The sequence below is a fragment of the Zeus faber genome, assembly GCF_960531495.2.
Source record: "Zeus faber genome assembly, chromosome: 8".
NCBI classification, from domain to species: Eukaryota; Metazoa; Chordata; class Actinopteri; order Zeiformes; family Zeidae; genus Zeus; species Zeus faber.
The window spans coordinates 30657373-30681646 of NC_137195.1; the positions used below are offsets into that span (position 1 = coordinate 30657373).

Consider the following 24274-nt stretch of genomic DNA (forward strand, 5'->3'; position numbering starts at 1 on the left):
TGAACAGTGCCCTGCGGAACCGGATGATGAATGCCACTCAACTCCAGGCACATTTAAGGGAGGTGAGAGGCACCCAAGTGTCAGGTCAGACCATTCAAAACCCTTTGACATCAGCGTGGTCTGCGTGCTAGACGACCTGCAAGGCTACCTGACCACACCACCAGGCACAGGCATCATCGTCTTGTATGGGCCAGGGGCATTTAGGCTGGACAAGGAACCGGTGGGCCTCAGTGCTGTTCTCTGATGAAAGTCGATTCACGTTGAGCAGAAATGATGGCCGCCAACGATGTTGGAGACGTCAAGGAGAGCGCTATGCATCAGCCACTGTTGTCACCAGACAAGCCTTTGGTGGTGGTGGTGTTACAGTGTGGGCAGGTGTGTCTAGTCAATACAGAACTGCCCTACACTTTGTGAATGGTACAGTGACAAGCCCATACTACCTGAATAACATCATTAATCCAGTCATTGTGCTCCTGCATGAACAACACAGGCCTAATTTCATCTTCATGGACGACAATGCTCAAGCTCATCGAGGTGGCATCATTAGGGAACGGCTGCTGGAGACTGTGGCACCTCAAATGGAGTGGCCTGCACTTTCTCCAGACCTGAATCCCATAGAAAACCTATGGGATCAGCTGAGTCGCAGTGTAGAGGCTCGTCACTCTGTACCCCAGAACCTCAATGACCTGAGGGCCGCCCTTCAAGAAGAGTGGGGGGCCATGCCTCAGCAGACAATAAGTCGACTTGTGAACAGCGTGACGTGGTTGTCAAGCTGTAATTGATGCTCGAAGGCACATGACAAGTTATGGAGACATTGACATTTTTTGTTGTGGTATACCCACCACTGTTGTTGGCTTTTGTTTCAATCAATTGTTTGAGATGAGGAAATCACCATTGCATGCTTCTACTTAAATGCCCTACTTTCATGATATAATATCAGTGTAGCGTCTGTAGCGTAAACTTTTTACATTTTCCATAAATTTCACCCAAAAGCCAAATATCCCGAACTTTTTGTGAGTAGTGAATCTCTATGTGTGTGTGTGTGTGTGTGTGTGTGTGTGTGTGTGTGTGTGTGTGTGTGTGTGTGTGTATATATATATATATATATATATATATATATATATATATATATATATATATATATATATATATATATATATATATGAGCAATTCCAACAGGACAAACCAGCCTCTGGTTGTTGGAGGAAGAGTGAGTCTAACCTCTGTTTTGCTCTTGGGTCAACCATCTATCCCTAACGCAACTCATATTATAGGTTCAAATGGTGCTGCAGAGATTTTTCTTTGGTTATTTTTTTACTGACCGATAATTCATTGCATCCCAGGTTCGAAATTGGAACTACACTAACTGATAACCTCTCCTGGCTGGAATGGCGTATACATTCTCTCTGCTCTTACCTTCTCCTTCCGTAATCACAGCTTAGAGTTGAATGTTTGACAAAATTAAAATTTGTTGGGTTAGAATGATGTGGCTATTAGTTGACCTTCCTCACGAATAGCTAAGCTAATCAATAAGCGTTAATAAGTTATGTGAACTTAAGATTTATGACCACATGCAAGTACTTGCAGAGAGTGTTTTAGATAAAAAATACAGCAACTAAAGGGCCTATTTTACATTTCAGTTGTCTCGTTTTAAAACACGTCACATATTTTACATCTGTTTTACAATAAGTACTTTTTGTAGGGGTTTTTTTTTTGTTTTCTTTTTGGGTTATTTTTGCAGATTCTAAGTGCATCACTTGCATTACTCTTTGTTCCCAGGTCAGTTCTAGCCAGCCTGTGATGTTGACCCAGGCCCTGCCACTGCAGTCCCAAGCACCCAGAGGGCCGCTTATGTCTTCCCATTCAGCTGTAAGGCTGGTACCCACTGGAAACAAGGTAGGGACATAAGTTACCCTATTAAAGGATAGGCTCACCGTTTTTTCAACCCTGTATTAAATGTTGGTTCTCATTGTTTATAACTGTTTATAGTGTGGCCTTGCTGATCCCTTTACTATTGTGAAACCTCAAATGGGGCAGACAGACATTTAAGCCTTAAAAAAAAAAAATATATATATATATATATATATATATATATATATATATATATATATATATATATATATATATATATATATATATCTTAAATTTAATCTCATTTTAAGTCTTGCCTTTTAGATGTTGGGAACTACATTAATCGGTTTTTCAGGTTTTTATGGACTGTTTTGAAACCTACCGTAGCCAATATTATGCTTTGGATATTCTGCTGCACACTTGTGGAGTCTGGTAAAGATGGTTATATATTCACGCATCCGTACTTCTGACCAATCACGTGTGTGTGTGTGTGTGTGTGTGTGTGTGTGTGTGTGTGTGTGTGTGCGTGTGCGTGTGTGTACCATCTTTAAATACACTGCTAATTATTTCTTATAAAAATATATAGTCAATAGTATCATAACTATAAGGTGGAGACCGCTCAGATGAACCATTTCTGGCCATACCAAAGCTTTTACTTGAGCCAATTTTTCTTTTGCTTAATTTTGGTGCTCATTACAAGGTAGAAGCCCCCCCCTCCCCAGGGCTTTATTTATAAAACATGTCGTCAAAATATTGATAATAGCTGCACCAGACAACTATGAACCAGAATGAAACGGAAGTGCCGTTTGTTTTCTTTCCAGGTTAACGGTGTGCCGACATACACTCTGGCCACCTTACAGTTGGCTGTTCCTGTTCAGCCTGGCGTTTCCTCAGCAGCTCTCCGCAAACCACCGGTGTTGGTCACTGTGCCTCAACAAACCCAGACGGCACAGTCAGCCATGGGCCAGAACACCACGATATTGCCGAAAACCACGGCAGCTTCAGCGTCGCAGAAAGGAAGTGCAAGGAGCCTGATAGCCAAAAGCCTGTACCTAGTAAGTTTGTGAATTGTATTGTTTCAACGTGGAGAATATAAAGTCTAGAGAAAATTTCCCATTCAAATTTTCCCAGGTAAATGTTTTATGCTATTGATATATTGCACATTAATTTGATGTCGGTAGCCTTCTATTTATGTTCAGTCACAGGCTTTACATTTTTATTTATTTATTTTATTTATTTATTTTACCTTTATTTTACCAAGTTAGTCTTGCTGAGATTGAAAATCTTTAAAGGAGAGACATGGCCAAGAAAGGAGTAGACTGAGTACATTGTAGCCTTATGAGGACCTATAATTAACCCTCTCAGGTCGATAGTCGTGCTGGCGCCATCGCAGGTAAAAAATTGACTTTGGTTTGTAAATCTCTCTCTGCCTCTGCCTGATTTTATCATTCACACGCAGCAAAAAAATTGCCAGAAATCTTAGAATCGCGACTTTCCTTTTTAGAATAATATGATGTTTATTAAATTTCGTTAAACTTGGCATTAAGTTAGACCTTGCATTGGTTCTCTCGGTCTGTCTTTCCAAACCAACACCTATTTATCATGTCAATGGATTCGTGGCTCCCGGATCCACATCCTTCCATTCAGACCTGATGCTGCTTTGCATAATGACGTGTGCCCCGCTGTGACACGGCGGCGGTCGTCAAGCACCGGTGTGACGTGTGGACGGATTAGATAAATCATCATGTTGTGATACTGAGGAAGATTCAGAGGAAAGAGACAGCATTTTGAATTGCAAATTGACCCAGCTGAGGACCTAATAACTGACGATGAGTAAGTAACATTTTTACTAGCACAAGTGAATGTTGAAATGATTTCTGCGTCTTGTACACCCATTCATTAACGGCAACGTTAGCTAGCCAGAGTGCTAGGTGGATGAGTAGCTAGCTAAGCTAGCTAGAGACCGTTGCATGGAATCTTGTTTGCTGCGACGATAACACTTGTCAAGTTAGCTGTAACGTTTACTGGCGTTACCGGTGACCGGTGGTAGCTAGGTGTGTGTGTGTGTGTGTGTGTGTGTGTGTGTGTGTGTGTGTGTGTGTGTGTGTGTGTGTGTGTGTGTGTGTGTGTGTGTGTGTGTATGTGTATGTGTGTGTGTGTGTGTGTGTGTGTGTACAGTCCATAAGCTGGTGAGCTGTCTGTAATATGTGGCATTCCCCTGCCAGGTGTGATGTATGTAGACTCTAGAGATGTCTGATGATAGACTTTTTTTATTTATTCGTTTTTACAGTATGAGAGCACCTCTACAAGCTGCCACAGAAAATCATCACGCACCTACACCAGTTAGCAGGCCCAGACCACATGCTCCTACTCCTCTCTCTCTCTGCGTGCGTGTGTGTGTGCGCCCTTGAGCAAGACACCTAACCCCCTAACTGCTCCCCCGGCGCCTCTACATGGCAGCCCACTGCTCCTAGATACATAAGATACTAGGATGGGTAAATGCAGAGAAATTGCAAATTTCCCCGTTGTGGGACCGATAAGGGTTTATAAATAATTATTTAAATATATATTATTTATTATAATTGTTTTTGGTTTTTTTTGCATGAATTCAAATTTTCATTTGACTTGAAAGTGATTGTTGGTTCTAGAGTTGCTCTTTTACATTACATTACATTTAGTCATTTAGCAGACGCTTTTATCCAAAGCGACTTACAATTGTTCAAACACCGACGGACGCAGCCATCAGGAGCAATTAGGGGTTAAGTGTCTTGCTCAAGGACACTACAGCATGCTAGCAGGAGGAGCCTGGGATCGAACCAGCAACCTTTGGATCACTAGACCACCAGCTCTACCTCCTGCTCTACCTCCTGAGCTACCATCCCCCTCTTCTCACCTATCACCAAAAAACATTTTTTGGAGTTTTTGTATATAGTTTGTGTGACGTTCTCAATAAATCTTTCGAAACGAAAAAGAATTCTTACATTTCTTGCATTGCTCACTCTCCCCACTCCCACTCACCTATAGCCTCATTCCTCTATCTCACAGTCTGACAGAGAGATGGCCCAGCCTGCTGCAGATTGACACCTTTAATCGCCCCCACCAGGGGGTCAACTGAAATAAAGTTGTGAACAGCTGTGATAAAACCTTGTTTTTACCTATTTAGACATCAGATTTGACCAACTATTTTGACTTCATTATATACCCAAGACCTTGATGACCAACTTTTGTATTAACAAATCTGAGATAATCACCTTCAAAGTTTTCCCCAACACTTGGCTTCATTCAGCCAGCTCCCAGAACATGGCCACTTGGTACCCTGCTGAATGAGGACTTGACACCCTGCTGAATGGGGAAATCTCTGCATTGTTCTTGTGTTTTGAGGGAATGTTGAACAGCATCAGCGACACAACATCTTTTGTTTTAAAAAAAAGCTTTTATTTAACAGTAAGAATATCCATGTTTGATATAAGTGGATTATTTAGGAGTTTAAAAGTGTGGACAACACAACAAAATGCAGAGTCTATCAATAATGAGTAAGTATATCCGGCTCGGTATCATTTAATATATAAATGTGCGTATGCCAAATATCTTCAAAGTTCTTGGAGTTATTATGGTGGCTAACACCAACCCTACCCCAGCTACACTCAGAGCCTTTTTGGGGCAGCCTCTTTTCATTTTCTTCTCGCCCCTGGCTGCATTTGCAGGTAAACTTGAGAATCTTGTCCATTGCTACTTGTTCATAATCACCAACCTCAACAGACTTCATCACATCATCAACTTCTTCCATTGTAACAACAACAGGCGTATCGCCGGTCTCCTCCAGTGGTACTTGAAAATATTCTGCTTCATCGTCACATTCAGGTAGAAATCTGTTGTTTGAAGTGTTCTCCAAGTCCGGGATAACGTTGGTATCAGATATAGCGTCACTGTCGGAGAACTGACAATTATTGTGGAAAATGAAGTCCAGTACCCGTTGCTTACACTGATTTGGATCTATCACACTGGTCCACTTAGGGTCCACGTTATGATTTTGATCTTCCTCCACCCGCTTCTCGTAATCCATAACAACATGGCGATGAAAGTTTTCACAGACAAGTGAAACCGCATCCTTGTCTTGTTTATGGAAGTGACGTTAGCTTGTCTTCTTCGTTGGTATACATTGGTATACACCCCCTACACAATTAATGTCTGTGTGTGTGTAAAAGTAATATGATTTAAAGGTTGAACTCTATCAAAACGGTTTCACATTGTGACCTCACATCACATGGAATATGGATGAATGATCTTCACCTGGATGGTCGCTTTAAAGGAAACGATCGATCGCCGTTGTTCAGCGCTATTCAGCTTCTCAGTAAGTGAACTGTGTTTCCCCATGTAACCTTAAGGCAATAGACACACAGGAACACGAATCTGGAAAAATCTAATTTTCCTTCTCGAAAGGTTTTTTCAACTTATTTGGTTGCTCCTGGCGATTTTAGAAATGCGCGCAATGCGGGTTTTGCTGTGGTGGGTCACATATGCGGTGAAATGTATTATACTGCTGATGAGTTTTTGGCGGACATAGTAATATAAAATGGATAAAAATACTAAAATCTGCAAAATCAATGAGGAGCGCCTGTGCAGGCAGCCGCAACCAGCAGCGACATGTCACAATATATTCTTGTGTGTGCTATGACCACATTTCTGGCGACAACAAAATATACAAAAACATACTCTTTATCGTGTGTGTTTTAGATCTATCTAAAAGCTGCTTAATGATACTGACCAAACTATTGATGGCATATCAATATAGCTGTGATTGTCTTTCAAATAGATATATCAATCACTTTGGAGTAAGAGTGTGTTAAGTTGATTATATGTAGATGAATATCAGACCACACCAAAATCACAAAGTGAGCTTGGAAGAGGGTTAATATTTATAGTTTAGTTGAGCAATTTTGTCATAAACCAACCAACCAATTTTGTCATAAAAATGGGAAAATTTGAAATCAGTTTATGGCCGCACGGGTGGCGATAGAGGTCCTTACTCTTTCAGGGCTGTGTGCTCTCCGTTAAGTAATTCTAACACGGAATATCGGATAAATACCTAACTATTTCGTAATCAAACAATTAATGTCTATTTATAGTAACATAATTGGATAATATGGTAAAAAGATTGAGGTAGAAAGAGGAAATTAAATCAAGTTAAATACAAACACACCCCAGGGAAGGGGAGGAGGGCTGGTCTGGTGAGGGGGAAGGCATTAACTGTAGATTGAATTGCAGGGGTTGTATTTGAAAGCACACAAAGGCACCGTTAAGTCACTCTAAACTGAATAATAAAAATAAAGAAATCGTTGTAGTCCTCCAACGGCCCCCTCCACATATCCTGGTGTACTGGCCTGTCTCCTGGTATCTCCTCCATGCTCTTGACACTGTGCTGGGAGACACAGCAAACCTTCTTGCTACTGTGCGCATTGATGTGCCATCCTGGATGAGCTGCACTACCTGAGCAACTTCTGTGGGTTGCAGACACCGCCTCATGCTACCTCTAATGGTGAGGGCACTGGCAAAATGCAAAAGTGACCAAAAATCAGCCAGAAAAGATGAGGACAGGGAAATGGTCTGTGGCCACCACCTGCAGAACCATTCCTTTATAGGGGTTGTCTTGCCCATCTGTTCCATTTGCCTAACAGCAGGTTAAATGGATTCACAATCAGTGTTGCTTCCTAACTGGACAGGTTGATATCCCAGAAGTGTGATTGACTTGGAGTTACATTGTAATGATTATGTGTTCCTTTTTTTTTTTTGAGCAGTGTATCACACTATGGGAAACTGTAATCTTGGTGGTTGTCACAGTTTCCCCCATTGGCCACTAGATGGCAACCTGGCAACATGAACATTAATACATTTAAACAGTATTAACTTGGCCAATTTACATTATACAGTGAAGGGAGTTGGATCATTCTTCATAGAAACATCTTCAGAAATAATGTTACTTAAATTACTGACAAATTGATAATTTCATACTTAATCTTAGGAGAAGATCTAAAGGAGAAATTGTACATTAAAGCCATTCTGAGTGTTGCATTTTATGGCCCGGTCTAGAAGACCAGGGGTTCTCTATGGGGACATGGATCCAACAAAAGAATGCAGGTTCCGCATGAAGAGAGAAAAGGAAAGAGAGGGGGAAGTTGGTCCAATCTCAGCTTGCGATAATGAACTGAGCCACTTGGCTCCTCTGACGCCTTTCTTCATTCGGTCCCCTGGGTGAAGGTCCACATCCCTTACTAGAGAGCGTTCCAATTGGCATTGCCATTGTTTGGGAATGCAGATAGGAGTTAGCAGATCCTGTGATCTCATCAAGGTTCATACAACTTGCTGTGAATCTCTGAGGAGAAGAGGATTGATGCAGACAAGTCCGGCTGTGCAGACAAGTCCGGCTGTGTACACCGCAATCACTTCGCCAGAGCCTTGCCGGAGTCCGGGCTTATTGGATCAGTTTTCCCTGGGTTACCATGGTTCTGCTGCTATGGGGCAGTCTCGTCTCTTAGTACTGGATAGTCTTGCGGATCCCCATGTGCTATCTGGTCCAGAGCAGTGAGATGCACCGATGGCGGTTCGGCCGAGGTCTTCTGGGCTTGGTGTGTCGTCGGTTGGTGGGTTGCCGGCAGCTTCCGGCACTCGTTCGAAGGCAGGTGAAGTGGCTCGTCCTGGCATTGTGGCTACACAATGCCAGGAAAAGGTATTATTGAAAGGGTTTGTCAGTGAGGCTTGACGGACGACCCACGACGCACCCGGAGAAGAAAAGGCATCAGGATGCGCTATGGGAAGAAGGCAAGCCAATGGAGGCAGTGTGATGCTCTGGGCAATGTTCTGCTGGGGAACTTTGGGTCTTGGCATTCATGTGGATGTTACTTTGACACGTACCACCTACCTAAACATTGTTGCTGACCAAGGACACCCCTTCATGGAAACAGTATTCCTTGAATGCAGGTGGCCTCTTTCAGCCGGATAATCCACCCTGCCACACTGCAAAATTTGTTCAGAAATGGTTTGAGGAACATTACAAAGAGCTTATGGTGTTGACTTGGCCTCCAAATTCCCTGGATCTCAATCTGATCGAGCATCTGTGAGATGTGCTGGACAAAGGCCCGTCTATGGGGGCCCCACCTCACAACCTACAGGACTTAAAGGATCTGCTGCTAACGTCCAGATCCCACAGGACGCCTTCAGATGTCTTGTAGAGTCCATGCCTCAACAGGTCAGAACTGTTTTGGTGGCACAAAGGGGAACTACACAATATTAGGTAGGTGGTTTTAATATTGTGGCTGGTGTATATGTATGTGTATGTGTTTGCCCTTAGGAGCAGACACGCACAAAATCTCACCATAATCTAAAACAGGCATAAAAGTAGCTGTAACAAGTCATTTTCTTACAATAAAGGGAAAAACAACAAAAAACAAGAGTGCAAAAATAAACACCCAGTTTTAATGTCAGCTTTTTTTTTTACAAGACTATTTGTGGGGGGCTTAAAAGTCAGATACTCATCGAACCAGAAACCCAGGTACTTGTATGTTGAAGCCCTCTCAATTTTCCTGCTCTGTATTGGAGATTTGGAGAAAACCAGCAGACAAAGCTGGAATGAAGAGGGCAAAATGACAGACTACAGTTCTTCAAAGGCACTGTTTAGTGTCTGCACAGCACTTAATGATGGATAGAATTACAGAAGTTTGATAAGTATGCAAAATCTACTGCTGGTCTAAATCAACCTTTTCAGTCATTTCTAAATGTTTTTGCTTTCCGTCCCCAGGTGATGACTCCAGCTGGGAAGGTGCGCTGTGCCCGCTGTAAGAGCCTAGTCTATGACCAAGCGGTTCTCCCCCACCTGCTCCACGGGCTGCAGTGTATTTTCTGCTTGCAAGTCTTCTACTCCCTCAAGCCATTACTGCTTCACAGCGAGCAGGAGCACAGCCTGGCCGAAGTCAAGCACAGGGAGTGGGTTGAGCGAGAGCACCAGCTGACCACCACCCAGGATGGAAGACTGGTGGTGCAAACGTTCAAGATGCAGTGCATAGTTCCCAGGGACACAATGGGCTGCAGGGAGCTGCATCTGGCCATTGTCCCTGAGTTCAATGACAAGAAGGTGGGTGACACAGATGTTGTGGATTGTGATAAAAAGCATTTAGAATTTCCCACATTCAAAATAGAAGTGTAAAGGCCCTAAAATACTTTCTTCTAACTACACATATGCGAAGGCAAGTTGGCTACGCCCCGCGTATCCTGCGTTCCTTTGGAGGGTCGGTTGTGCACGTCCTCAGATATTAACCCTATGTGTCCGTAAGGTGCAATTCAACACATGACCAATGGGGGCACTATATCAGTATGTGACAGGCAGGTCCTTTGGCCATCTGTTTTTAACATTTAATCCATAGGAGGAACTAGTCACGTTTTAAAAGTTACTACAGATTTTTCTTGATTCAGGAGTTGTGGTTGTTGCGCCTTTAATTCTGCTGTGCAGCACCTTTGAGAGGGGCGCTGAGATTTTTTTTTTCTCCCAACAGAAAAACAACCACTAGCTGTAGTTTGCACAAACCAAGCAGTTCAGAAACGACTGGTATCCAAGCCCCTTTCACATAAGCAGTCTTTCCCAACGATGTTCGGGAACCTTTTCCTGCATGGGGTCATATGTAAATATATTATTTTGTTGTATATTATTGATTAATATTTTAAAAAAAAATTGTTATCGGGAAGAAAAAAATACATTCGGAAAAATGGCAAGTCTGATCCGAACCGTGGTGTTGGGTTTCAATGACGAAAAACTAAAAACAAGTCCAGTTTCTATGTAGACAGGTCTTTTATTCTTAAAAGTTATTCTTTTACTTCTTAAAAATGCCACTAGACGTGTCTTTAACACCCGGGAAGGTCCGTTGACGTCATTCTGCATGAAGCACGTGGATGGGGAGTAGAATTGGTAGTTAGGGTTATTGTGCCGGGCGCACCTCCGCCCGTGTGTGTATTTACTCATTTATATATTTATTGCCTCGTTTATTTATTTCAGGGTGTATTTCATAGGCATATTTATTTATTTGTGTGCTATGTCTACATACATCCTCTTTGTGCGCACAAGTGAATAAGCTTTGTCCATGCATCGCTCCGTTTGCGCTGCTCTCCGAGGAAGGGGTGCAGACTGGGACCGCACTGGGTGACTTCTGCTGGACTGTTCCTTCCACCATCTATTCCGGTGTTCAACCGTAATTTATGGCCACTTAAATGTGTGACCGTCACATACTGATGGCTGCTGTCAGAATTGGTGACTTGTTTGTTACTGGCTCTGTGATGATCCCAGACAACAATACTTTTGTCCATATAAAGGTTAGAGCATGGTGTGGTGGATGGGATGGCTTGAGCAGCCACACCTGATGCTCGTTGGTTGGGCTAACGTGCATCAGGTTTAAAAACCCCGTCCACACACTCAGTCAGGATGGGAGCCCTGTGTCATGAATGTTCCATCTGCTCCTGACTAATTCCACCTAGCCTCATCTCTGCAATAAACTGGTGCTAGCAACCCCCCGTCGTCTGTGTCTCTGTGCCGGAGGTCCCTGAACACGCCACTTGGGTGGCGTGTGGTGGCGAATCTGCCACACATGGTTAATCACCTGAAAACATGTGGTTAGCGTTTTGCTAATTTGTTTTGCAGGTACAGTGTGGTCATATAGGGTTTCCCCAAGAAAGGTTGTTAGGCCCGGGGAGGGGATGTGTAAGGGAGTGATGTTCAGTGTCTCCGTTACGCACGGTGCCTTTTTTGTTTCGTTCAATAAGGAAATTCAGTAAAATAAAATACTTGTTTTTGTAAAAATAAAAAAAAAATAAACATTTTAGACTTTCGGTTATGGAGGCATAGAGAACAGACGTGTGGTGCCAACCTCCGCTCAATAGCTCACTAAAATTAGCCTTTTACCAATTCTTAACTGAAAAAATTTTATGCCACCCTTGCCTCAATAAGTGGTAATACTGAAAACGTGATTATGCCGCTGAAAAAGAATGAAAGTAATACAACAAAGGAAGAGAAAAGTAGGCAAGTACCCCCTTCAAATCCTAACACTAGCCACAATGGCGGCGAATCCACTGAGAAACCTCCACAATGGTTCATATCTGACATGGAGAAAGGAATACAGAGGATTGAGACCATGATTGAGGGACGTTTATGTAAACTGTCTGAACCGATTGAGAAAGTCATCAGGGACAACGAGGCAATTGGTCGCCGAGTGAAGTGCATCGAGGGGAAACAGCGTGAGTTTGAGGACTCCTTAACCGCCTTGCAGCAGGAGTTTGACGACTACAAAAAAACTGCAGAGTGTGAAATGAGAGAGCTGAAAGAACAACTGGACAACTAAGAGAATAGAGCCCGTAGACCAAATCTGAGGCTCGTTGGCTTAGTTGGCTGGAAGGAGTGGAGGGGAAGAATACAGTGGCATTCATACAGGAATGGCTACCTAAGATACTCGATTTAGAAGGTGAAACTTTCGAAGTTGAACGGGCACACATGTCGCTGTAGCAGCGCCCAGCAGACAGCGCCAGGCCCCGTGCCATTGTGATTCGGCTCCTCCGATACTCCGACACCATCAAGATCATCAATGCAGCCCGGAATGAATGCTCACTTCAATATGGCAATTTGACTATCGTGATTTTCAGAGACATGTCTACAGCCCTGTACAAAAAGAGGAAAGCCTTTGCTCCACTGAAAAGGAAACTCAAAGAAAAGGACATTAATTTCAGATTGCTGCATCCGACCACCTTTACTATGGATTTAGAGAGAGTAAGGCGCACTTTTACAACGCCGCAAGCTGCTGAAAACAACTTGAAGAAATATCACCCGGACGTGCTGCAAGACAAACAAGCTAATTATCCTGATTTTACTGTCTTCATTTTTTTCATCGCCCGAGGACTTTGTATTTGCCCTGACTTAACTTTACTCTTCAACATGGGATCCTTGTTCTCTTGGAAGACAGAGAAAGAGAAAACACTGTTTTGTTTTCTGTCTTTTTTTTTTCTCATGTCGGTTTTGACGAGCCTGGTTGACCACTTATTTTCTGGGACACTGTTTGGAATTGTTCATTATTTACATTGTGGATCCCTAATGTAAGTAGTCTACTGGCAGGTTTTTACAAATATGTGTTTAGAGGGATGCTCAGGAGCTAGAACATACATATAGACTCCTACCATATGCTGCAAAATAATCTTTCTGTGGTAGAACAAAATGGTTACGGTGAGCAGGCACCGACTTACTCGTAGGTGTTTTTTATTTTACTTTCTCTGGTTATGATCAAGGTTTCTCACACCGGGAGAGTAGCTGGAATAGCCTCGCTAGGTGTTGTTATAGGGACTTGTCCTACTTCATAATCAGAATCAGAAATACTTTAATAATCCGAGGGGGAAATTACTTTTGTTACAGCTCCAAATCTACATAAAACATATTTACATACAACATATAATAATTATTAAGAAACATATTTATATATAAATATATACATAAACATATCTATATACACATGGTGAAGTGTAAAATGTGCAGTTAAAATGTGCAAAAAGAAGAAGGTGCAGAAGTGGAAGTCCGTGTTTTGAGGTCAGGTTACAGAGAGGGGGTGTCTGACTTTCTGAGGGAGGCGTTGTTGAGATTGATGACCACAGGCAGGAATGATTTCCTGTGGCGCTCTGTGGTGCATCTGGGTAAGCGGAGTCTTCTGCTGAAGGTGCTCCTCTGCTGGGCCAGTGTGTCGTAGAGAGGGTGTAAGACATTGTCCAAGATGGACTGAAGCCTGGACAGCATCCTCCTCTCTGCCACAGTCGTCAGGGTGTCCAGCTCCTCTCCTACGACATCACCGGCCCTCCTGATTAGTTTGTTTAGTCTGTTGTTGTCTGCGACCCTCAGCCCACTGCCCTAGCAGGTGACAGCGAAGAAGATTGTACTGGCCACAACAGACTCATAGAACATCCTCAGCATCGTCCGGCAGATGTTAAAGGACCTCAGCCTCCGTAGGAAATAGAGTCGGCTTTGGCCCTTTTTGTAGACTGGCTCGGTGTTTCTGGTCCAGTCCACCCCCAGGTACTTGTACTCCTCCACAGTGTCCACAGGGACCTCCTGGATGGAAACAGGGGTCACGGGTGTTTTTGCCCTCCTCAGATCCACTATGAGCTCCTTTGTCTTAGTCACATTGAGCTGCAGATGGTTCAGCTCACTCCAAGTGACAAAGTTGCCCACAACAGTCCTTTATTCACTCTCATCACCCTTTTTAATACAACCAACTATTGCTGAGTCATCAGAAAACTTCTGAAGGTGGCAGGACTCAGTGCAATAGTTGAAGTCTGAGGTGAAGAGGGTGAAGAGGAATGGAGAGAGGACAGTCCCCTGTGGGTCCCCAGTGTTCCTGAGTGCTCTGTCAAACACACAGTTCTGTAGGCGTACATACTGTGGTCTGCCCGTCAGGTAATCAACAATCCAGGACACGATGGGGGCCTCCACCAGCATCGCAGCCATCTTCTCACCCAGAAGAGCTGGACGGATGGTGTTGAAAGCACTGGAGAAATCAAAGAACATGACTCTCACAGTGCTCGCCGGCTTGTCCAGATGAGTGTAGACTCTGTTCAGCAGGTAGATGATGCTGTCCTCAACTCCTAGGCGGGGCTGGTAGGCGAACTGCAGTGAAAGGCCTGACCATAGGCCTTAGCTGCTCCAGGACGAGCCTCTCGAAGGTCTTCATGATGTGGGATGTCAGAGCCACCGGTATGTAGTCCTGAGGGCCACTGGGATGCGGCGTCTTCGGCACAGGAACGAGGCAGGACGTCTTCCACAGCACAGGGACCCTCTGGAGGTGCAGGCTCAGGCTGAAGACTTGACTGAGTACTCCACACAGCTGGGGGGCACAGGCTTTAAGCACCCTGGGAAATACACCGTCGGGGCCTGCAGCTTTGCCGGAGTGGAGTCTCGTCAGCTGTCTTCTCACCAGGTCAGGCGTGAAGGACACTGGAGAGGTGACAGTTGGGGGAGGGGTGGGGTCCTCAGGTTGTGGAGGACATGATGTAGAGCAGGGGGGAGGGGTGGAGTAGGTGGGTGTGAATTGAGGCGGTGAGGAGCAAACAAGGGGTCTGTAAGGAGGAGGAGTAGGGGGAGATAAAGTGGCAGTTGTTGTTGAGCAGCCAGCATCAGAGACTTGTGGGGGATGGGCCGCAGTATCAAACCTATTGAAAAATAGGTTCAGTTCATTGGCCCGGTCCGCACGGCCCTCCAACCCCATGCCACCCGTCTTCTGGAACCCAGTGATGGTTCTCATGTCACTCCACACATCCCTCATGTTGTTTTGCTGGAATTTTTTCTCCAGCTTCCTCCTATAACTGTCTTTTGCCTCCTTGATTGTAAGTTTGAGTACCGCCTGCACTCTCCTCACCTCATCACGGTTGCCATCTCTGAACGCCCTCTTCTTTTTGTTCAGGATGGCCTTAATGTCCTTCGTGATCCATGGTTTATTGTTGGCGTAACAGGTGACAGTCCGAGTTGGGACATCGCAGTCCACACAGAAGTTGATATAGTCCGTGATGCACTCCGTGAGCCCATCAATGTCCTTCCCGTGGGGCTCACAGAGTGCAGGCCAGTCAGTCACTTCAAAGCAGTCCTGCAGTGCCTCATAAGCCTCCTCCGACCACCTCCTCACAGTCCTTGTGGTCGTAAGCTTCCTCTTCACCAGAGGCACATAGCAGGGTTTGAGGTGAATCAGGTTGTGATCTGACCTGCCCAGAGGGGGGAAAGAAGAAAGAAGAAGAAACAGTCTTTAATTGTCACACGACACTCCGCAACACATGCTTGCACACACACACACATGCACATGCTTGATGGTGGCCGGTGAAATGGCTCCTCTGCTTTTGACCCATCCTGGCTTGTCCTTCCTCCGGGGGCACAGCCAGGAGCAGTGGGCAGCATACGTGGACGCGCCCGGGGACCAGGTGATAAGTGTCCATCGCTGGTCAGACGATGATGGGTGCATGTTTTTGGTGGGGGTCCTTACTGACGTGAGGTGAGGAAACCCCATGTGAACATGGGGAGAACATGCAAACTCGACTTGCGACCAACTGCTCCAAGATACGACCATGGAAATTTGCAGTTGGCGTGTTGGCGGCCAGTCAGCAGTCAGTCAGCGGGCGACCTACATCTTGTGTGCACGTAGTTCGTGGCTTATCGATATTTTTTTCATATTTACTGTGTTTGTGCTTATAGAACGAATTACGGTCGTAAGTCAAGGTACCACTGTGCTATCTTTTAATTAATTGAATTCCCATCCTCCATTGGGGGGGGGTTCACCTCAGTGAAAGAGGGCTGCTTGAGCCATTCACTCAATTTTTCGTCAGTGGGGTTGTGTTTGCATATGTTTGGGCTCAGTGTGACCTCTTAGGATTACACAACGATGGTCCATTAAGTGCAAACAAAAGGGACACTGAAAGGAATCTTTAATCGACCTCTCCAAAACATTCTAAATGTGTATATATTTGTATCCAGACGGACAGACATAAAACCTAATACCTTGATATCCAAAAAATCGTGATATTGAGTACGTAGTACGATCATCATATCATGGAAGCGCAGTATGGAACCAAATGAGAATGTCACACTGTTACTTAGATACTGTGTGTGCGTGCGTGTGTGTGTGTGTTATTTAAGTTTCACTTTCCAGATCAAGTGCTGGTGCCAGTTATATTTCTTTATGTGATAATATTATCTGTATTGTCCTTCTAACAGGGTTTTATCAACGTTTCGGCGCTCGGAAAACGGTCCAGCCTGCTGGAGACGTGCGGAGATGCTGTTGCTCGTTACCTGGTCCGTCTGAACGGCCCTTAGAAATAAACGTATTAATAGTTATAGTATCGATACTTGGCACTACTGTATCGATATTGTATTGTGGAAGAAATCTTTGTCGCTCTTTAACTAGTTTTAGTTTTTAACTAGTAATTTAGAATGCTTACTAGGACTAGATGTTACAATGATTCAGCACAACAACCTTGAGTGGGGTTGGGGAAGTCCTCTTGGGTGGGCTGGAGTTTGGCAGTGACCACTTAGAGATGTTTCCACCTATACGACACATCTTCAGTTGTGGACCCCAGATTCATCAGGTGTTTCAGCCTTTTATCACAAGACACCCTCAGCTGAAGCAGGCCCACCACAGGCTGATCAGTCCGGGGTGTGTGCCGCATGGTGTCTAAGTGGTCCCTTGGCAGCCCACGCTGTCTCCTTTCATTTCAGCTACAGCCAGTGACTGCGCCTTTCAGCGACAGTGGCAAGTTCTTTGACTGCCTTCCACTGGGCCTGCCCTCTGATGCCTACTTCCTTTAGGAGCCTTGTGATGGACCTGGCTACAAAGCCCCCGCCACCCACCTCCACTGGATGCACCTTCACGTTCCATCCCCACTCCACTGCTTCAGCTGCCGAGTTGGCATAATGCAGCTTTTTTCTTTCATATGCCTCATCGATGGCCTCTTCCCAAGGGATCGTCAGATCAATGATGATGACACGGCGGCAGGAGTTTGACCATAGCACCAGATCTAGGCGCAGGTTGGTCACTGCGATTTCTGGTGGGAAGGTGAGTCTCTGACTTACAGTGTGGGAAATAATTATTTGATCCCTCAGTGATTTTGTAAGTTTGCCCACTGACAAAGAAATGAACAGTCTATAATTTTAGTGGTAATTTTTGGTAGGTTTATTATAAAAGTGAATAAGTGACAGAATATCAAAAAGAAAATCCAGAAAATCACATTAAAAAATATATTGCATTTCATTGAGTGAAATAAGTATTTGATCCCCTACCCACCATGAAGAATTCTGGCTCCCACCGATTAGTCCTCTCGCTCACTCAATGAAATGCAAAATAATTTATATATTTTATTTAATGTGATTTTCTGGATTTTCTTTTTGATATTCTGTCTCTCACTGTTATGATAAACCTACCAAAAATTACCACTAAAAATATAGAAGGAAGGTAGTCTGGGCTTTGGGGATGATGGCATTGGTTGTAGTTCTTTTGTTCTCAAGTGCTAAGGCCAAGCACCTCAACACTTGGTTGTGGCGCCAGGTGTACCTTCTGGCTGGGCAAGTGTTGGCCACTGACTTTCAGTGCTTTTCTCTCCTAAAAAAGAGAGAAAAATCCTCAAAAAGAAGAAACAAATCATGTAAAACATGTTTCCAGGTCATTCTGGAATGGGCTTACTTGCTTTCTTTCTTCCTTTGGCTTGGTTCAGTTCAGTTCAGATATTGGAGGAACAACGCGGCAGTGCAGATCGCACTCAGACAAACCTGTTACCCCCCCCCCCCCCCCCCAGAGGGCCAATCTGGGGAGGGCGGCCCCGAAAAATGAAAAAGAAAGCCACCTAACTGATTGTTATAGCCAAAACTCACTGCCCCCTGGTGAGACTCGCACAGTGTTTTTTTGTTTGTTTGCTTCATAAAATTACAATAAATACATCTACAATAAAAAAATATATATTGGTTTTGTTTGGAGCCACAGGGAATGGTGACCCACTGCAGATCGCGCAGGGGACAGCAGGGAGTTCAGTGTGGGGGTGGGGGGTATGAGCTTCAGTTCCCCGGGGCCCCTGAGGGTATTAATCCAGTCATGTTCGTAGTAAAATGCAGGGATAACCTTTCCAGCACTGCTAGTGAGTTTCACTATACACACACACACATGCACATGCACATGCCATGGTAATGCCGGAATAGATGGGGCAAGGGACAGTCCAGCAGAAGTCACGCTGTGCAGTGTGCTATAAACAGAGCAGCAATGCATGGACAAAGCTCATTCATTTGCGTACACAAAGAGGATGTACAGTATGTGGATGTATTACACAAATAAATAAATATGCCTGTGAAATAAATCCTGAAATAAATAAACAAGGCCATAAATATATAAATGAGTAAATAGACACCCGTTGGACCGGGTGGAGGTGCACCCGACACAATAACCCTAACCACCAGTTCTGCTTCAGCCCGTCCCCTCGCTTTATATAGAATGAGGTGTAAAAGACACGTCAAGGTCCAAGTGGCATTATTAGTCAAAATGTATTGGGTACCAGTACTTTTTTATAAGTTACCATTCTATTGTTGCTAGTGACTATCACAGTGTTGTTACAATTTAACAATTGTAACAAAATTGCCCTCGTAGGCCGCTCACAGCAACACCTCCATGGTGAGCATGCGGAATAGTCTAGTTGCTATGTGGCGATTCAGTGTGCGAAGACTCAAGATCGGACGCACATCTCCCGTACGCTTCGGGACCAGAAAGTAATGTGAATAAAACCCTCTGTTCCGAAGCTCCTTGGGCCCCACCATGACGGCTCCCTTGGTGAGAAGAGCTGCTTATCTCTGCTTTCAGAACTGCAGCCTTCTCTGGTGATGTCATCACCATCCACACCATGCCCTGGAAGGGCGGTGTGGTCCGGCGGAATTGTAGAGCGTAACCCCACTTCCAGTGTCCTGTCCATCCATCGGGACAGCACCTGCCACCTGGCATAGCGCTTGCATAAGGGTCAAGCAGCCAGCTGGGGCCCTCCAAGCACTGATCCCCGATGGCCCACGCCACCACTGGTCCCAGCCAGAGGGGCGGGGACGCAGCCCAAGGGGGACCTGTCATAAAAGGGATGACCATGGTCATGGTCATCCCCCATCTTCTCCTGCGATAGAGGGCTGAAGGTCCTGCTTCGCAGCAGGCATCGCTCGAGACGCTCTTTAAACCTCACGCTGCGCACACCCAGTGTGGGTTGGTCACAGCGGAGGGGTGGAAGGTGATTTACCTTTATTAAAAAAGGGCTTGCCGCTCCTTTTATATGGTAAGGAACGTGCGGCCGCTTGCTTTAATACACGCTTTTTATTAAAGCATGAAACCAGGAGGGCTCAGAGCTCACCGTGTGTGTGGGAGAGTCAGGAGCCGCTCGCTCAGTTGAACGCCCAGGGCGCCGTTAACACAAGATGGTAGTTACGACTCTAGTGTTAGTCTCGTGGTCCACGGTATCACGGGCGGTTATCACTGAGCACGGGCCTCGGCGGGGGCAGTCCAGGAGCCCCGCTAGTAGCGGTCGACAAAGGGAATTGCAAGAACCATGCGTTCCGCCAGCCTCTGCTGACACAGATACGCTCCACCTACCATCAGATACACATCCCCCTCCGTGAAGGTGAGGAGACCATGAAAATCCGCCCAGAGAAAACGGACCAGCGGTTCCCCATAGGTGGAGCAGGCCGGCATGATGGAGGTTCGGGTTCTCGTTGGGAATCCTGCCGCCGGGGAAGCTGCCGGACCTAGGTGGAGACAGTGGCCGGGAGAAGAGGTCCTTGTTGTAGTCGTCTTCATCTTGCTCCGCTCCTAGACAAATGGAGCACCTGTCATGAATGTCGCCTGACACCGCCAGACCGACGCAGAGGCAAGGGGCTCTTACAAGAGCCATTGTTGGATTAAGCTCCATATCAAGACAAGATGAGGTGTCTCGACGATGGTGTTCTTGAGGTTATCTTGAGGTTGAGTGTCATAATATATTTTTCATCAGTCACTACTGAATTGAAAAAGGAGATGAGTAGCAGGCGCCATGGGCTTATATGGCTATGCTGCTCCATCCTGATTGGCGGAAACTAGTGTATGAATGAATTATCAGCAGTCCACATACGCGGTTGGATGTATACCATTAGGAGCATAGCTCCTAAAGGGCGTAGCCTCCTGACATAGAAGTGGGGATGGTGCTTGTGATGCTGATTCTGCCAGGTTATGTTCAGCAGTCGTTCTTGATCTCTTCTTCTAAAGTAGATATTCCATCTGGTGTTGACACTGATTTGGCCCTCATCTGCCCCCTGCTGGATATACTTTTTAATCCTCCAGGCACACGCAAAGTACACCAGCAAGTATGTGGACAATGACACACACGCCGCAGCCGCTTGTCTATGCGATTGCATTGTTAAAATCAAGTATATTAAGGGCTTAACAGTAAACAAGTTGGTGCGCACCTCACTTCTGGGGTCGCAGTTTTGTACGCATGATTTAATACGCACATGTGTATATACGTGTGTGTATATATCACATACATCACAATATCCATCAATGGTGTGTATAATGATTATCCTGATAGTAAATAATATTGTAGTGTTCATTGCTACTTCCACGCCTAGTTTTGATGCAAATTTGCATGCTTAATGTATTCACACCATCTGTCTAATTTTCTAATAAATAATGTAGTTTGTTTACACAATTACCACCGCAAAGAATAACAATTATAATAATGGTAATGAGATCAATGACATCTGGTCCTGCTTTTGTTAAATAAAATTATTCTAAGAAAGAGGGGAGAACATGTAAATTGTACTGCAGCGTGAACAGTCCGTAGCCTGGCTGGGTGGCTGTAGTCCTTTATGATTTTCCGTGCTTTCTTAAGGCATTGTGTGCGGTAGATGCCTTGCAAGGAGGGAAGGTGGCAGCCAATGATGCGCTCCGCTGTCTCCACCACCCTCTGGAGCACCTTGCGGTCAGCAGCGGAGCAGCTCCCGTACCAGGCGGTGATGCAGCCAGTGAGAATGCTCTAAATGGTGCATCGGTAGAAGCTGGTGAGAGTCCTGACAGACATGCCAAACTTCTTGAGTCTCCTCAGGAAGAATAGGCGCTTTTGGGCAGTTTTTATTGTCGCGTCCGATTGCCTGGACCAGGAGAGGTCATCACTGATGAACACACCGAGGAACTTGAAGCAGGAGACTCTCCACTTCAGCTCCATCGATGTGGATGGGGGCGTATTAGGCTGAGACAGAGTCTGTGTATGCATCAATGTCCCCATCAGCTGCAACACAGAACATCTGCCAGTCCATGGTTTTGAAACAGTCCTGGAGAGTGGCAGAGAGTGGATTCCTCACTCCAGCGTTGGACTGTCCGAAAAAACGGTTTTCCTTGCTTTAATTGTTGTCTGTAGGTTGGTAGGAGAAGAATGGAGGTGTGATCCGCCTTACCGAAGGCAGGTCGGGGGAGGGGTTTATAGCTGTCCCCTAGTTGTGAATAACAATGGTCGAGAGTCTGATCACCCCTGGTAGGAAAGTTGATATGCTGGTGATATTTTGGCCAAATTTTCCTCGTATTAGCCCCATTCAAGTCGCCACAAACAATAGAAGCTGCCTCAGGGTGAGCATTCTCCAGTCCATTGATTACTGCGTAAAGATCCTCTAAGGCGCATGTTTTATTCTCCTGCGGGGGTATGTAGAGTGCCGTGATTATAGCGGAGCTGAATTCCCGTGGGAGGTAGAAGGGGCTGACTTTTATAGTTTAGAGCTCCAGGTCCGGAGAGCAGTGTTTTGAAAGTACTGATATATCCGAACCCCAGCGAGAGTTAACCGTAATGCAGACCCAACCCCCCGCCTCTGCGTTTGCCTGACTCCGTGGTTCTGTAGATGAAAAATCTAGCCGGAGTAACGGCAGAGTCTGGCACCGTAGTGTCCAGCCAGGTTTCTGTAAACGCCAGCACACAGCAGTTTGCGATGTCCCGTTGGAAGTTAATCTGTGCGTGAAGTTCGTTCATTTTATTGACCAGGGATTGAACATTTGGCAGTAAAATGCTCGGTAGCGGTGGATTGCAGTTCTATGCAGATCTCGTCTGAGATCTGCATAGAATTCCGGCACATTTGCCTCTTTTCTTCCTCCTCCGCCGGCGTATTGGTAAACACAGCGGCGGCAGGACAAAGGGGTCACAGCACGTACGTTTACAGCAGTAAACGAGCAAGAAAAGATTCAAGAGGTTTATTTGTCACATACATATACATACTTTCATATATATATATATGCAGTGAAATGTCTTTGCAACGCACCCAGGGATTATGCACAATAGTTACTAAACCGAATATAATAGCTAACCTAATTCCTACCTAGTTAACTAACTGAAACTAAGTATGCAGTACAGTATGCTACATACAGTACAGTAAGGCAGTGGGGCCTATGTGTGTGTCTCAGTGAGGACCCATGTTGAGTTCAGCATTGACAGTCCTTATGGTTTGCAGGAAGAAACTCTGTCTCAGTCTCTCTGTCCTCGCTGTGTGACTGCAGAGGCCGCAGCAGCTGGAGCAGTCCGTTGTTGGGGTGATGAGGATCCTTCATGATCCTGCAGGCTTTGCTACTCCACCTTTTGGTGTATAAGTCCTGCAGGGAGGGGAGGGTAGTTCCAGTGGTACGTTCGGTTGAACGCACCACCCTCTGCAGGGCCTGCCTGTCCTGAGCAGTACAGTTCCCAAACCAGGCAGTGGTGTTGTCTGTCAGGATTCTCTCCACTGCTCCATAGTAGAAGGACTTGAGGATCCTCACTGAGACCCTGAATTTCTTTAGCAGCCTGAGGTGGTAAAGACGCTGCCTCGCCTTTCTCACCAGTGTCTGTATGTAAAGTCCATGTTAAATCCTACGTGATGTGGACTCCCAGGTACTTGAAGCTGCTCACCCTGTCGACTGAAGTCCCATTAATCACCAATGGCGTGTGCTTCCTCAGTTGTAATACCCTCCTAAAGTCCACAATCAGCTCCATAGTATTGCTAACGTTCAGGAGTAGGCTGTTGTCCTGGCACCAGAATGACAGGTCAGCCGCCTCCTCACGGTAGGCCTTCTCATCGCCGTCGGTGATCAGGCCCACCACAACGGTGTCGTCAGCAAACTTGATGATGGTGTTGGAGCTGGACCTGGCCACGCAGGAAGAACAGTAGGGGGCTGAGGACGCAGCCCTGGGGGGATCCTGTGTTCAGGGTGAAGGAGCTGGACATGTGCTTCCCCACCCTAACCACCTGGGGCCGGGCTGAGAGGAAGTCCAGCATCCAGGCACACAGCGGAGTGCTCAGTCCTAGCTCCTGCAGCTTGACAGCCAGTCTGGTGGGGACTATGGCATTGAAAGCTGAAGTATAGTCAATGAACAGCAATCTCACATAGGCCCCCTTCCGGCCAACCAGGTGCGTGAGTGTGGTGTGCAGTACCTGGGAGATCACATTGTCTGTGGATCTGTTCGGCCAATACGCAAACTGCAGCGGGTCCAAGGGGCAGGGGAGGGAGGCACAGTTGTAATCCTTTATCAGCCTCTCGAAGCACTTCATGACCACTGAGTTAAGGGCCAACGGACGGTAGTCATTCAGGCAGGCTGGAGAGGCGATCTTCGGGACAGGAATGACGTTGGGCCTCTTGAAGCAGGACGGGACCACCAACTCGGCCAAGGAGGCATTGAATATCCTAGTGAACACCGGGGCTAGCTGGTTAGCACAGATCTTCAGTACTCACCCAAATATGCCATCTGGGCCCACAGCTTTTCAGGTGTTAACACACATCAGAGCCCTCCTGACGTCATGCTCGGACACTGAGAGTACAAGCTCATCCCCAGCGGTGGAACTAGCCGGCAAGCTCGCGGTGTTGTTGCCAGA

General features: G+C 45.7%; 1 protein-coding gene across 4 annotated transcripts in view; it reads left to right on the top strand.

Annotated features, from left to right (window-relative positions):
• The window catches only part of LOC307234270 (activity-dependent neuroprotective protein 2a-like), a 66833-nt gene that overhangs the window by 33104 nt on the left and 9455 nt on the right, over positions 1–24274 (top strand). For all 4 annotated transcript variants that reach the window (XM_080005906.1, XM_080005909.1, XM_080005907.1 and 1 more), the window contains exons 10-12: positions 1780–1896; positions 2673–2906; positions 9644–9976. In XM_080005906.1, coding sequence (XP_079862032.1) covers positions 1780–1896; positions 2673–2906; positions 9644–9976 — 684 coding nt within the window. The remainder of the gene's footprint in view (positions 1–1779; positions 1897–2672; positions 2907–9643; positions 9977–24274) is intronic.